This window comes from Gigantopelta aegis, chromosome 13 (assembly GCF_016097555.1).
Source record: "Gigantopelta aegis isolate Gae_Host chromosome 13, Gae_host_genome, whole genome shotgun sequence".
In the NCBI taxonomy this organism is placed as follows: domain Eukaryota; kingdom Metazoa; phylum Mollusca; class Gastropoda; order Neomphalida; family Peltospiridae; genus Gigantopelta; species Gigantopelta aegis.
In genome coordinates, this window is record NC_054711.1 from 8,865,674 (window position 1) to 8,879,631 (window position 13,958).

At 41.8% G+C, this 13,958-nt stretch overlaps 1 protein-coding gene across 5 annotated transcripts in view; it reads left to right on the plus strand.

The window, feature by feature from the left end:
- LOC121387353 (DNA topoisomerase 2-beta-like) overlaps positions 1-13,958 on the plus strand; it is a 62,044-nt gene that overhangs the window by 9,180 nt on the left and 38,906 nt on the right. For all 5 annotated transcript variants that reach the window (XM_041518403.1, XM_041518402.1, XM_041518406.1 and 2 more), the window contains 5 exons: positions 7,185-7,278; positions 8,299-8,362; positions 9,681-9,826; positions 11,745-11,842; positions 13,274-13,486. In XM_041518403.1, coding sequence (XP_041374337.1) covers positions 7,185-7,278; positions 8,299-8,362; positions 9,681-9,826; positions 11,745-11,842; positions 13,274-13,486 — 615 coding nt within the window. The remainder of the gene's footprint in view (positions 1-7,184; positions 7,279-8,298; positions 8,363-9,680; positions 9,827-11,744; positions 11,843-13,273; positions 13,487-13,958) is intronic.

A 13,958-nucleotide genomic window follows, 5' to 3' on the forward strand; every position in this document is an offset into this window, starting at 1 on the left:
TTTTCCCCCCCCCCCCCCCCCCCCCGATTTTCCGCCAAAACCAGCAGAAACTGTGTCTCGACAGCAGTTTGACGATGCAGTTAGGGATTGTCGTTCAGTTCCTATTGTTTCCGTCTCGGGAGACGCTGCCCCAGGGGCGTCTCGATTAGGGGGAGGAGTCCATGTAGATCTTCGGGATCCAGTGGACAGTGACCTGGCTTCAGAGGAAGCGTCGGTTGGACCGGATTCTGTCACTGACCCAGCTCTCTCTCACTTCGGTTCGGAGGTAGAGGAGTGCGATTATCAGGCGGTTCTGGCTTTTGTCAGGGACCAGGTCCGACAGGTATGCAGGGACGCTATACCTCAGGGAACCGTTCTTTGAATTTGGTCACTCCTCGTGAGGAGTCGGGTTTACCACTTGCACAGGAGGCGCACAGTTCACTTTGTATTGATGTGTTGATCACTGGCAGTGATCGTATCCTGGGAGTGGGTGTTGATGAGTACACAACGGCACTGCCTACCGGGAAAATCTTAACGGGAGCGCGCATTTTTCGTACCGACTCCTATGAGACGTTGGGGGCGGATTTTCTCTAACATCCAGCAGTCGTTCCCGCTAGTGTCCGAGCCGCTTGTTCCCCATCGCCGCATGTGTCATTGCCAATCGCGGGTCTGGAATCGTTCGAACGGCTGGCTAAGTCGATGTTCCAGGTTAATAACCATTTAGGTACGTTCCTATTTGGCTTGGATAAGGCTGTCGAGAGCCTTCCCGCGATGGCGAAAGGCTGTTTGGAGGCTGCGTCAAAAGCCTCTAAGCATATCGCTCAGTTATCTGGCCGATTGTTTGCGAACAGTCTTTTGTTACGGCGTGACCATAACCTGGCGGATTTGAGTGCGTCAAATGTTGCGAAGACGTTTTTTCGTACACGTTCGGTACGGGAAAATTAACTTTTCGGTCCCGATTTTAATATTGTCCTAAACAAGGATTTGTCGCGGCCAGTCCCGAACACTCAACCCTCAACCTCTGGTAAACGTCGGTCCACGTTTTCGGGGTTCAAGCCTCCTGTGAAAAAGGCTGCTTTTTTACGGTCGGCTCAGATCCCTAGGGTTCCTGACACTAGGAGGCAACCAGGTAACAACCCGTCTTCTGCTAAGCGAGGACGCAAACGTCGTACTGCGTTCCGTTCTCAGTCCATCAAAGGCGTTGCGCCCACGGGTGGTAAGCGGTTGGGGTGAGGGTACGTAAACGATCGGCGGTTGCTTTCAGAGGTACCGTTAGCAACCATACCCGTGGGGGGCAGGCTCTGCCATTTCCTTCGAAATTGGTGCAAGCTGCCTGGTCTCGATCCCTGGGTTCTGTCGGTCGTTCGACACGGTTACAAAATACCCTTTTCTTCGAGCCCCCTCTTACTTCCACTCCGAGAATGCCGCCGTTACTGTCCGCGGATCGGCGCGTTTTAGTGGAGAGTATGATTGCCGAGTTTCTCGACAAAGGGGCCATCCAGAGAGTCAGTCTGGACACTCCTGGATTTTATTCTCATCTTTTCTTCGCCCAGAAGAAAAATGGGGATGGAGACCAATCCTAAATTTGAAGCCACTGAAAGTCTACGTCGATGTTCCTTCCATGAAAATGGAAACGGTTCATTCGGTCCGGAACCTGCTTCAAATTGGGGCATACCTCCATGTCCCGGTGCACAATGCGTTTTGGAAGTTTCTGCACTTCCTGTTCGATGGGAAAGCGTACAAGTTTCGTGTGCTCCCGTTTGGTTTGGCGACGAGTCCCCATGCTTTTACACGTGTGGTAAAAGCGGTGGTAGGTCATGTTCATTTGTTAGGGGTTCGAATGCATACCTATCTGGACGATTGGTTAATCCCAGCTTCGTCACAACAGGAGTGTCAGACCAATGTCGGGTTGGTTTTGTTACACGATCCTCCAATTGGGTTTTATTCCCAATTGGGTGAAATCGGAGTTAACGCCGGCTCAGATTTTCACATATCTCGGAGTGGTCTTCGATCTTGTGGTAGCGTCGGTTCGTCCCACCGATGTGCGTATCCACAATTTTCAAACGTCGACACAACGTTTGATGGGGGAGCAAAGTACTACGGTACGATCTCTCCACGTGGTGTTGGGCCACCTCGAATCTCTGGCCTCATTGATCGTGCGGTTCAGACGATTCAAACGACCACTCCAGTGGCATTTGTCCCCCAGTGGGACGGTCACAATTGGGACACGATAGTGTCTCTGGGCCCATGGTTCACTCATCCAATACAGGAGTGCCTGTCGGACAAGTGCATGTCCCTATCGGTTCCGTTGCACCCCACCTGCTCCGGATCTGATCCTTTTCACGGATGCGTCGCTGCACGGGTACGGGGCGCATCTGTTGGATCAACACATTTCAGGGGTATGGAATCTCTCCGAGAGGAAGCTTCATATCAACTGTTTGGAGATGGAGGCAGTGCATCGTGCCTGTCTTCATTTCCAGTGTGTTCTTCGACACCATCAAATTCTGTTGAGATGCGACAATACGTCGGTAGTGGCATATCTCAATCGCTGGGGTGGAATCAAATCGACATACCCCTGTTCAGACGGAGTGGATGTTGAACAAAGGGGTGGTCGCAGCAGTTCTTCGGGTGTGGGGCAGTCCACAGGTGGACATGTTTGCCACACAGTTGAACAACCAATTGCCCCCGGTACCGGACACATTGGCGTTGGAGTACGACGCGTTAAGTATGGATTGGAAGGGACTGGATTTTTATGCCTTCCCTCCTCCTGTCTTACTCAGCAAGGTGTTGACCAAAGTGGTTCAGGAACCTTGTCACGTGACGTTGATAGCTACTCTGTTGGTGGCGCAGCCCTGGTTTCCACAGCTCCTGTCACTGTTAGTGGCAGTCCCGTTCCGGTTACCAGTGTTGTCCGATCTACTCAGCCAGCGACTGAGTCAGACGGTGTGGCATCCGAAGCCGGAGGTCTTCCGGCTTCACGCGTGGAGGTTATCAGGGCTTACTTGCGACGCAGAGGTTTTTCGACAAGAATTGCGCATCTCGTCTCTTCAGCAAAGCGCAAATCTACCGAGTCGGTTTATCAGTGTCACTGGCGTATGTGGGTTCGTTGGGCGAACGCACGGAATTTCGATCACTTATCGCCTACTGTCAACGATTTAGCAGAGTACTTTCTGGCGTTGGTCCAAGAAAGGAAACTTAGTCACGACAGTGAAAAGTCACAGAGCTGTGATTTTCACTACTCTTAAACAGTGTGAATGTCGTGACTTTTCTACAAACTTGGTGTTGCATGATTTACTTAAATCATTATAATCCACGGTTGAACGACCTTCCATTATTCCGAAATGGAATGTCTTTCTGGTGTTACATGCTCTTAAGGGTGCGCCTTATGAGCCGTTGAGGTTTGCTAGTCTTCGTGCCTTGACGTGGAAGACTCTTTTTCTGGTTTCACTGGCGGCTTGTCGTGTGAGATACATGCTTTTTTGCATGACTTGGTTGATTACAATTCGGACGGGTCTGTCACTTTACATACCGGCCCTATCTTTGTTGCTAAAAACCAGTCTCCGGGGGAAGTTTCCACCTACTGTCATTCACAGTTTATCCCGTACACTGTTATCTGATAACTCGGATAGACTTCTTTGCCCGGTGAGAGCATTGAAGTATTATTTGGAGCGTACGAAAAACCGGCGGCAGGGTAAAAAGAGATTGTTTATTTCTTATACCATTAGGCCGGGTGATGTCACAAAAAATGCTTCGTCTCGATGGATAGCAGCTACCATCAAGCTGACATATGAGATGGCGGGTGATCATGTGTTACGGAATTTCTCTTTTAAACTACATGAGATCCGAGCCATTTCTGCTTCCCTGAATTTTCACGACTCTTTAGTTATTATAAAGGTCATGAATGCAGGGTTTGGAAAGGATGGCACACTTTTGACCGTTTCTATTTCCGAGATATGGCGGTTGGTCCTGGCGGTACGCGTAGGATCCAGACAGTCATTGCGGCTCAACATGTCGTGTCTGTGCGCAGGGCAACGGAAAGGGGTCGACCTCTTTTCCGTCCGACTGCCATCGATTCACGCTTTGGACATGTTTAACACTCCACCCTTTCTTAGGGAGGTTTTTTTTTGTAGTGTTGTCTACCGTTTCCTCTCCCTGGGGAGATGTTTTTCCTCCCTTTCATGGGGATGAGTTTTTCTTTTGGGAAGCCCCTTTTATTCCCAAAAGTTTTTTGACTCCTTGTTACCGTATGTCGTGGTTCGTCCTATCTCCATGTCATTACTTCAAAGGAGCTTTTTGGGTACGGGTAAGTCCTCTATTTTTTTACCTCCTCCCATTAATGTTGAATTCACGTGCAAGGCTCGAAATTCATTTTTTTGATTGGAAGGCAATCTTTGCTTTTCAAATTTTAATTGGGAGGCAAATGTTTGAATTTGAGAAGCAGTTCTAGAGCACAGGTATTGCTGTTATTTTACACTTATTTTATTAAATCTATACAAAATAAAGAGTCCAAACAAATTATGTACCTGGTTTATATGTTTATTACCCTGAGACAGTGACAGATTTTTCGTCGCATTCAAATTCTAACCAGTTTGCGTGTGTACTTGCCCATTTCTCGACAGTAGATTTTTTGGCCACCGCGGCCATGATTGTAATAAGTTCTAAAGTAGCTTGGTCGATGGTAGTCTCTAAAATTGTAGTCGTTTTTGAAAGTCGCGACACTCGGAACTTCTCGGCTGATTCAATCGATAAATAAGCGTAAGTTCAACCAGTAGTTGTTTCCTAACGTTGGCTAGACTAGTTTTTACGCTACATGTTAAACCGAATGACCAGTCCGGGAACCAGTCCAAATAGCTCAGGACGTTTGCATTACTCGCTGTCGCTGAACTTTGTGTTTGAAAAACCGTAATCGGCCGATGTGATCCGAATGAGTTTCGAGAATGTTGTTGGTAGATAATTCTGCCATTATTGGTGTGCGCACCAATGTAACATGGCCGCGTCTACCATGTCGATAAAAATATAGCATTGTTTTAAATATTTTAAGTTCTTCATTTGAAATGCGGAAAACGCGCGACAAACGTGAATTCTAGGATATACCGGAAACAAATTTTAGAAACCAGATGGAAAGCAAAACCTGCTTGTGAAACGGTTTTTTGGAAAGCATTTTGTGCGCTTTGAGTGGCAATTGCCGCCTGCCGCCTGCCAAATTCGAGCCTTGACGTGCTCTAACGGTGTCATTGCACGTCCGTTATAGCATATTTGTTGTGCCAGCCAGTGCTGACACCTACATTGACTCTGTTGAATCTGTCACTCAGGTATTCACACCCCACCCACCCCACCTCCCTTCCCAGCCAGTGCTAACACCTACATTGACTCTGTTGAATCAGTCACTCAGGTATTCACACCCCACCCCACTCCACCTCCCTTCCCAGCCAGTGCTAACACCTACATTGACTCTGTTGAATCTGTCACTCAGGTATTCACACCCCACCCACCCCACCTCCCTTCCCAGCCAGTGCTAACACCTACATTGACTCTGTTGAATCTGTCACTCAGGTATTCACACCCCACCCCACTCCACCTCCCTTCCCAGCCAGTGCTAACACCTACATTGACTGTTGAATCTGTCACTCAGGTATTCACACCCCACCCACCCCACCTCCCTTCCCAGTCAGTGCTGACACCTACATAGACTGTTGAATCTGTCACTCAGGTATTCACACCCACCCCACCCCACCCCACCTCCCATCCCAGCCAGTGCTGACACCTACATATAGACTGTTGAATCTGTCACTCAGGTATTCACACCCCACCCCACCTCTCGTCCCAGCCAGTTCTGACACCTACATTGACTCTGTTGAATCTGTCACTCAGGTATTCACACCCCACCCACCCCACCTCTCGTCCCAGCCAGTGCTGACACCTACATTGAATCTGTCACTCAGGTATTCACACCCCACCCACCACACCTCCCGTCCCAGTCAGTGCTGACACCTACATTGACTCTGTTGAATCTGTCACTCAGGTATTCACACCCCACCCACCACACCCCACCTCCCGTCCCAGCCAGTGCTGACACCTACATTGACTCTGCAGGCCTCAGAGAATTAGAAATTTGTGTAATCCATTTATGGGTCATGCAAAAACAAATTCAGGTAACCATTTCATTTTTATTTACGTAACCCGTCACAACCATTTAAATGATGTCGTAAATTAAAAATGGGTTACACAAACTATATATGCGCGGACAAACTATAGCTCTTGCAATTTTCACGGGCCTATAGCGGAATCTGTCACTAATGTATTCGCCCACCACCCTACCTCCCGTACCAGCCAGTACCCCATGTTTTTTTGTAAAACACTTTGTAACAGGCTTTTCTGTGTTCAGTAATTAGCAGCCCTTGAAATTCACATCATCTTGAGACAGCAGTTATAATAAGAAAATAAATACTGTTAGTGGTTAGTGAGAGAAGTCGGTGTAGTGAGAGAAGTCGCACACCTACCCATTGAGTTGTTAAAATTCGCTCGAGGTGGGAGCTGGTACTGGGCTGCGAATCCAGTACCAACCATCCTTATGTCCGATGGCTTAACTTTGACACCATGAAACCACTAAGGCCAGTAATAGGTGATGAAAGTGTGTTTTATGTGAATATCTGTTTATGTACAGGGTTTTATTTTTATGCCGAGAACGATTGTTTTGTCCGCACATCACATGTGCAAGTCTGGTTTTGCGTAACTCTGTTTTCGTTAACATGTGGTATTTTAGGACATGGTGGATTATGCAAAAAGAATGAGGTTACTTGTATTTGTGTTTGCATAACCCATAAATGGTTTATGCAAATGTTTAGAAGCCCGGCTGTGAATTTAACATTCTGTGCTTCCTCAAAAGCCCAAATTGTGCATCGGAAGCATACAAAACAAATTATGACACATAATCAAAAAATATGTATATTAAATCACGTTTATGATTCTGTAAAATAAATGCCCAAATTCAGTATCAGTAGGCATACTTTCAGGAAACATTTTGTTCGGTATTGTCTTCTGATTCGCTAGGCAAGTTTCAGAGATTGCTACACAATTTTAAAACATTAGACTGTATTTACTAAATCAATTTTCAACTGACTAGAAATATTGCTAATCAAGATTTTGAAAACAAAATGTTCCCTAACTTTTTTTTGATGTACACTGACAATGTTGATGTGTTACAGATGATGTGGGTTATGGATGAGGACCAAGAAAATATGATTCAGCGAGAAATCACCTTCGTCCCTGGACTCTACAAAATATTTGACGAAATTCTCGGTAAGCAGGACTAGCTTTGGCACTCAACAAATTCGCCAACTGCGAATTTCAAAAACCTTTGGCACATTTTATTTTAATTTGGCAAGATAATTTCATTAAATAATTGATATTTTGATAAAAATATTACTGGTTTTGTGCATTTTTTAAGTTTACTAAATAAATTTGCAGAACGATTCTGCTTACCCAGAGCTAGCTAAGTCATAGTTCTAGACTGGTTTTCTGTCACCATAACAGGATTTTGTCCACTGTGGTCAGGGCTTGAAATTCATTTTGCAGTGCTTCTAGATTATGGTAGCCATGGCTAGTAAACAACTATTATTGCCATGGACGACAGCTAATGAAAAAAAGTTGTCAAATGCTGCATTTAATTCTATTTTGTAAATGTATTTTATGTAAATATCTTGCTTCCCAATCTTATTGTTTTTAAGCTCTATCTCCCTCTTTAGGTGACCTGTCTGATTATTACTATTAGTAAAACTGTATTAACTTAAAGTAAAGTTGGGCTAGTGAATTTTTAATTGTGGCTAGTAGATTTTTTAAATCAACTATCCCATGGCTAGTGGATTATTAAAAAAATCTAGAAGCCCTGTTTCGAGTCGTGGAATGCAAACTTTGCTTCTCAGATTTCAACATGGAAGCAAAGGCTAGATATTGAGGTGGTCTAAAAATTAAGTCTTGGAAGATACATAAAGAAAAACTTGCCCTACTAGGTGGTTATGGCTTGAAATCTTTTGAAACATTGCTTTGGTTTTTTTTACAATCTTAGCTTGTGTAATATAGTAGATTCTGCAGAAAATTAATTATCTGAATGGTGGGTCCAAGGAGGTTGTCCCTTTCGGACTGGTGGTTAAATTTTACTAACCTGTCTTTGGAATGTTATTTCCACCACTGTACAGAACCCTGTAAGTTGTTCAAGTATATCTTGTTCCTTTCACCAATAACTTTAATATTTTACCCTCGTCCATATGTGAAACTTGTTCTCATAACAGTAAATTTAAGCTTCTTTTTTTTTTTTAACAGTGAATGCCGCTGACAACAAACAAAGAGATCCTGGTATGAACTGTATCAAGATCGATATAGATTCGTAAGTGATATTCCTGTTATCTTAACACACTTGAGTTGTTTACAAAATCTACAGAAATTGACATAGATTCGTAAAAAAAAAATTGTTGTTGTCTTCTCGCAGATGTGAGGAAATTTAGATTATTGACACAATCTTCACATTTTATTTATCAAGATTCGATGTGAATTTTCAGAATTGTATCGGATTTGCCTTTGTTTTTCGTAAAATAATGTCCACAGAGTAGACCGATTTACTATGAGATAAAGGGTACGATGACTTTTATTTAAGTGTTGTGTGGGCTCAGCTTTTTAAAAATCGTTGACACTTAGTCACAGACACTAGTTTGAACACCTTAAAATGGACAGTAAGTTCGATTAATCTCGCTTTCTGCAGGCCTTTGAAAATTGCAAGAACAATTGTTTTGTTCGTGCATAGTTGTTTGCGTAAATCTAATTTTGCATAATCCATTTTTTTTATTCGCGCAAAATTTTGATAACCATTTTATATGTATATAATGCAAATTTTCAATTCTCAGAGGCCTGCTGTCTGTCCTTTCTGACCATCTGTCCCACATGTAGTTTTGCAGACTTTTGTTTTCCCACAATGCCTCAAGATATTGAAATTAGTCTATTAGTTTATCAAATACTGTAACATATAAAGTTAACTTTCATGGCAGTTTACCCATTTTTCACAATTGTGGCCCTTCAAGTTAGAAGATACAAAACATTTGTTGAGCCGGTAGGGGACATGTATTATTCGCACACGATTGTTTTCCGTTACAAAACGGGATTTCTGCTTTTTAAATATTCCGATACCAATTTTTATTTTCCGCTTGTTACAATTTTTAACAAGTGTTCATCTCTCAGTCTGCATTAACATCGCTATGTTCGAGTAAAATCAGTTTTTTTTAGTAGGGTGCACAATCATGTCTGATTACTTTTAGCCGTACAGTGTTTCTGCCAGAAAGAAATTTTTTGGTATGGCGTTAAGAAATTAAATATTTACAATGTGTTTGCTGAATGCAACAGCAGTTGATAGGGGGTATGGGGGTCCTCCCCCAGAAATAAAATGTGTTAGGAGTAGGGTTAGGGTTAAGAAAATTATACAGTAATAATAAAGAGTCATTAATTTTGTCAAAAAGTTAACTTAAACAAAATTAAATTTTGCTTATGGTACCATACCCATTTTACCCTGTGGCAAAAACCCTGCCGTACTCTCAGGATGCTTATTAAACTGTATGTTCAGTGCAAGTTTGAGTTAAATGAATTAGATTACACAAATATAATTCATGTGAACCACTAAGATTTTGAAACATTGTCCGCTGACTGTTCGTTTACAGAGAGAACAACAAGATAAAGATCTGGAACAACGGTAAAGGAATCCCGGTCGTTGAACACAAGACGGAGAAGATGTTCGTTCCCACGATGATCTTCGGTCACCTGCTCACCTCTAGCAACTACGACGACACTGAGCGCAAAGTTACAGGTGAGTCGATACCGTCAGATTACTGTTGACATCTACAATTGATGATTTCTTACAAAAATAGTTTATTAGTGGGTATTAGACAGTTGAGGGGGGGGGGGGGGGGGGGACGTTGCCCAGTAGTAAGGTGCTCGGCTTATGCGCGGTTGGTCTGGGTAAAGCGTTTACTTGATGTGTGGTAGGTTTAGGACCGATCCCTGTCGGTGGCCCCATTGGGCTATTTCACGTTCCAGCCAGTGCTCCACAACTGGTTTAACATAGGCTGTGGTATGTACTATTGTGTCTGTGGGATGGTTCATATTAAAAATCCCTTGCTGCTCATTGAAAAGAGAAGCCCATGAAGTGGCGACAGCTGTTTCCTCCCTCTATCTGTATGATCCTTAACCATATATCTGATACCGGCCTCGGTGGCATAGTGGTTAGGCCATCGGTCTACAGGCTGGTAGGTACTGGGTTCGGATCCCAGTCGAGGCATGGGATTTTTTAATCCAGATACCAACTCCAAACCCTGAGTGAGTGCTCAGCAAGGCTCAATGGGTAGGTGTAAACCACTTGCACCGACCAGTGATCCATAACTTGTTCAACAAAGGCCATGGTTTGTGCTATCCTGCCTGTGGGAAGCGCAAATAAAAGATCCCTTGCTGCTAATCAGAAAGAGTAGTCCATGTAGTGGCGACAGCGGGTTTCCTCTCAAACTGGTCCTTAACCATATGTCTGACGCCATATAACCGTAAATAAAATGCGTTGAATGTTAATAAAATCAATGAGCTTCAGTGGTGGTGGTAAACAAAACCAGATTTAACTTATTCAGTGTATGTCATTTATTTAATTTCAGTTTTATATATATATATATATATATATACTGTAAATCATGTAATTAATACGTAATGATATTATTGCGTCCGTACATTATATTTTTATTAATGTGTCGGGCAAAAGTCCATATCACATAAAAACCACAGTTGTGTTGTTATTATATTGTTTGGGCTTCATCTTAAATGTTAAAAGAAGTCAGTAATTGTTTTCACAGCTACTACATAACCTGAAGCTAATCGCTTGGTGGGTTGACCAGGAAGCCCTAATTACTTAAAGTAGAGTAATTAGTATAACTACACCTTATTGTTAAGGGTATGCCTCGCACTTTTGTGTGGTAATTGCTTCTAATTAATCCACCAGTAGGAATAAAAGGTATTACAGGGCACAATATTTCACGCGAACGCAGACTTATTATTCTAACAAATGTTTTAGACTGATTTTATACACTTGATGCGCAGCACAGGAATAGACGTTAACAAATGCGATATATTGCAACAGTGACAACTTGCGACCAGTCTAAATTAAATGCCATGTATAGAGTTGAGCCAAATGGTTTGAAGAAATATGCACGGATTGTTGGTTACGGTTATATAATTTTCTATTGTTTAATTTTTAAAGGAATATATTTAGTAATAAAATTTGTTGATTATAATTTTACAAATGTTCAAAACAGTTTAAATGTATACAGTAATCCAGAAGTGTAAGAAAATTTTAAAAATACTCACATCGCAAAATGAGCTTTTTAAAAACAAAACATTTGGAACATCACTATTATATAACCACTATGATATTCCAGGAAAGTGAAAATAGAATGGCAACATCGAAACGAAAGAAAGATTCTTGAAGTATTCACAAAAAGATGTTTAACAACAATTGTTGTTTTTTATTTTGTTTTATCTTTATATTATAAAAGTTTTATTTTATTTAGAAGTATTATAGTAAAATCCTGCACATTTTTTTGTATTGGGAATGAGACTAAACAAAATGCGTCAAGTTATTATTGCGTCGATGCATTTTTCGCATTAATTACTTGCTCGCATTAATTTCATGATTTACAGTATATATATATATATATATATTTTTATTTATTTTTATTTTTTTTCAGGTGGAAGAAATGGATATGGTGCAAAACTGTGTAATATCTTCAGCACCAAGTTCATTGTGGAGACCTCCTGCAAGGAATACCACAAGTGCTTCAAGCAGGTCAGTTTATGTCTGTCAGCCGTTCCCATAATGTGTCACACCAACTAGTTTTACAATGTTAGCTCCACACTTTATCATTTCTGCAGTGCTCTGCATAAAGATGGAGGAAATTACTACCAACTAGCAAAACAGGTATCTTCCACTGGTTTCAGCAGGGCTTCTAGAATCTTTTTTATAAAATCCACAAACCATGGGATCAGTAATTTTAAAAATTATTAAAACTATGATTAAAAATCCACTAGCCCTACTTTACTTTAAATAAATATGATTTTACTACTACTAATAATAATGAACAGACATCTCATCTATAGAGCTTAAAAACACTAAGATGGGGGTGGGGGGGGGGGGGGAGGGGTGAGAGTGGGGGCAGGATATTCATATTTACAAAAGAGAGTTCAATACAGCATTTGACAACTGTTTGTCAGTAGCTATCGGGCATGGTAATAGTAGTTATTTACTAGCCCAACATTGAATATCACTAGCCACGGGAGTGGGGCTACCATAATCTAGAAGCCCCGGGTTTGACTATCATAACAATGACTAACTTTGTTTAATGGATGTGGTATCAGGGCTTCTAGAATTTTATAAAAATCCACTAGCCATGGGATCAGTGATTTTAAAAATGTACTAGCCATGATTAAAAATTCACTAGCCCTACTTTAAATAAGTACAATTTTACTAATAGTAATAATGAGATATGTCACCTAAATAGGGAGCTTGAGCTTAAAAATCCTTAGATTGGGGTGGAAAGAAGGGGAAGGATATTCCTATTTACAAAATATGTAAATGCAGCATTTGACAAGTTTTTTTCCCACTAGCCATTGGGCTAGTTATAGTAATTATTTACTAGCCCATCACTGAATATCACTAGCCATGGGAGTGGGGCTACCATAATCTAGAAGCCCTGGGTACGAACTTTCAACTCGGTTAGCTACTAAAACTACGTGCTAGTAATGTAATTAGTCAGCTGAGGTTATGATACTTTCTACATGCAGTTTAGGACATCAAACCTGGAAAGTTACGGAATTTCAAAGTAATTTTTCCAGGCCCTTGAAAGTACTTTCCCATTGTTGACCACTCTCAGTACTTTTGTGGCGTAATACATAGTCAGCCCTCTACATTGTGACTGATTTTGTCGCATATACAACCATTTTTTTCATTTGGTGACTCACATTTCATATTATCCAGAGATGCCAACCATTACGAATTTGGTGGAATCATTACGAATTTAAAGCATAGATTAAGCTATTACGATTGTCTTGTTAGAAATTCCGATTTTTAGAAAGACACTCCACTAGGGTTGGCATCTCTGTATTATCTTTATGAAAAAAACAAAATACAAGTAAGCTCCATGTGGCTCCTACGTGGTAAAATTAACGTAGAGGGCTGGTAGTATATTTACAATATTTGTAAGTATCGTCTTTGTTTCAGACGTGGATTGACAACATGAGTAAGACGAAAGACCCGACCATCGGCGACAGTAAGGAGCACGATTTCACGTCGGTGACGTTCTTCCCCGACCTGACCAAGTTCAAGATGGCGTCACTCAACAAGGACACGGTGGCGCTGTTCTCGCGCAGAGCCTACGACATCGCCGCCACGTCGAAAGGGGTCAAGGTCTTCCTCAACGGAAAGAAAATACCGGTGAGTTTTCAACCTGGTGACTACTGGAGGTGAGATACCTCTCCCAACGTCAACACAAGCCGACACTGTATACCGCATTCAGCACACATACTCGTTCGTAGAGGATATATTTCATGGTTTTGGTCAAATATGATTTAGATATAATCTTGTGAAGTTTGCAATCATATCTCATGAGTCACGTTTGTGCGACGAGTGTATTATGATTGCAAACTTCACGAGATGAGATATAAATCATATTTGACAAAAAACATAAAATTTTCTAGTTATTATATAACTTTTGGCAATTTACCTTTATTTATAAAATGCCAGCAGCAAAATAGTTCGGCTTTCTTACAGTGAAGATAACACTTTCTACAGTGACGATAACACATTTTAGAGTGGAATAGTGAAATTTTCACTCATAAAATGTGTTATCGTCACTGAGTAACTGATAAAACTTTTATTTCACTGATATTTTAAGATATTTCACTCA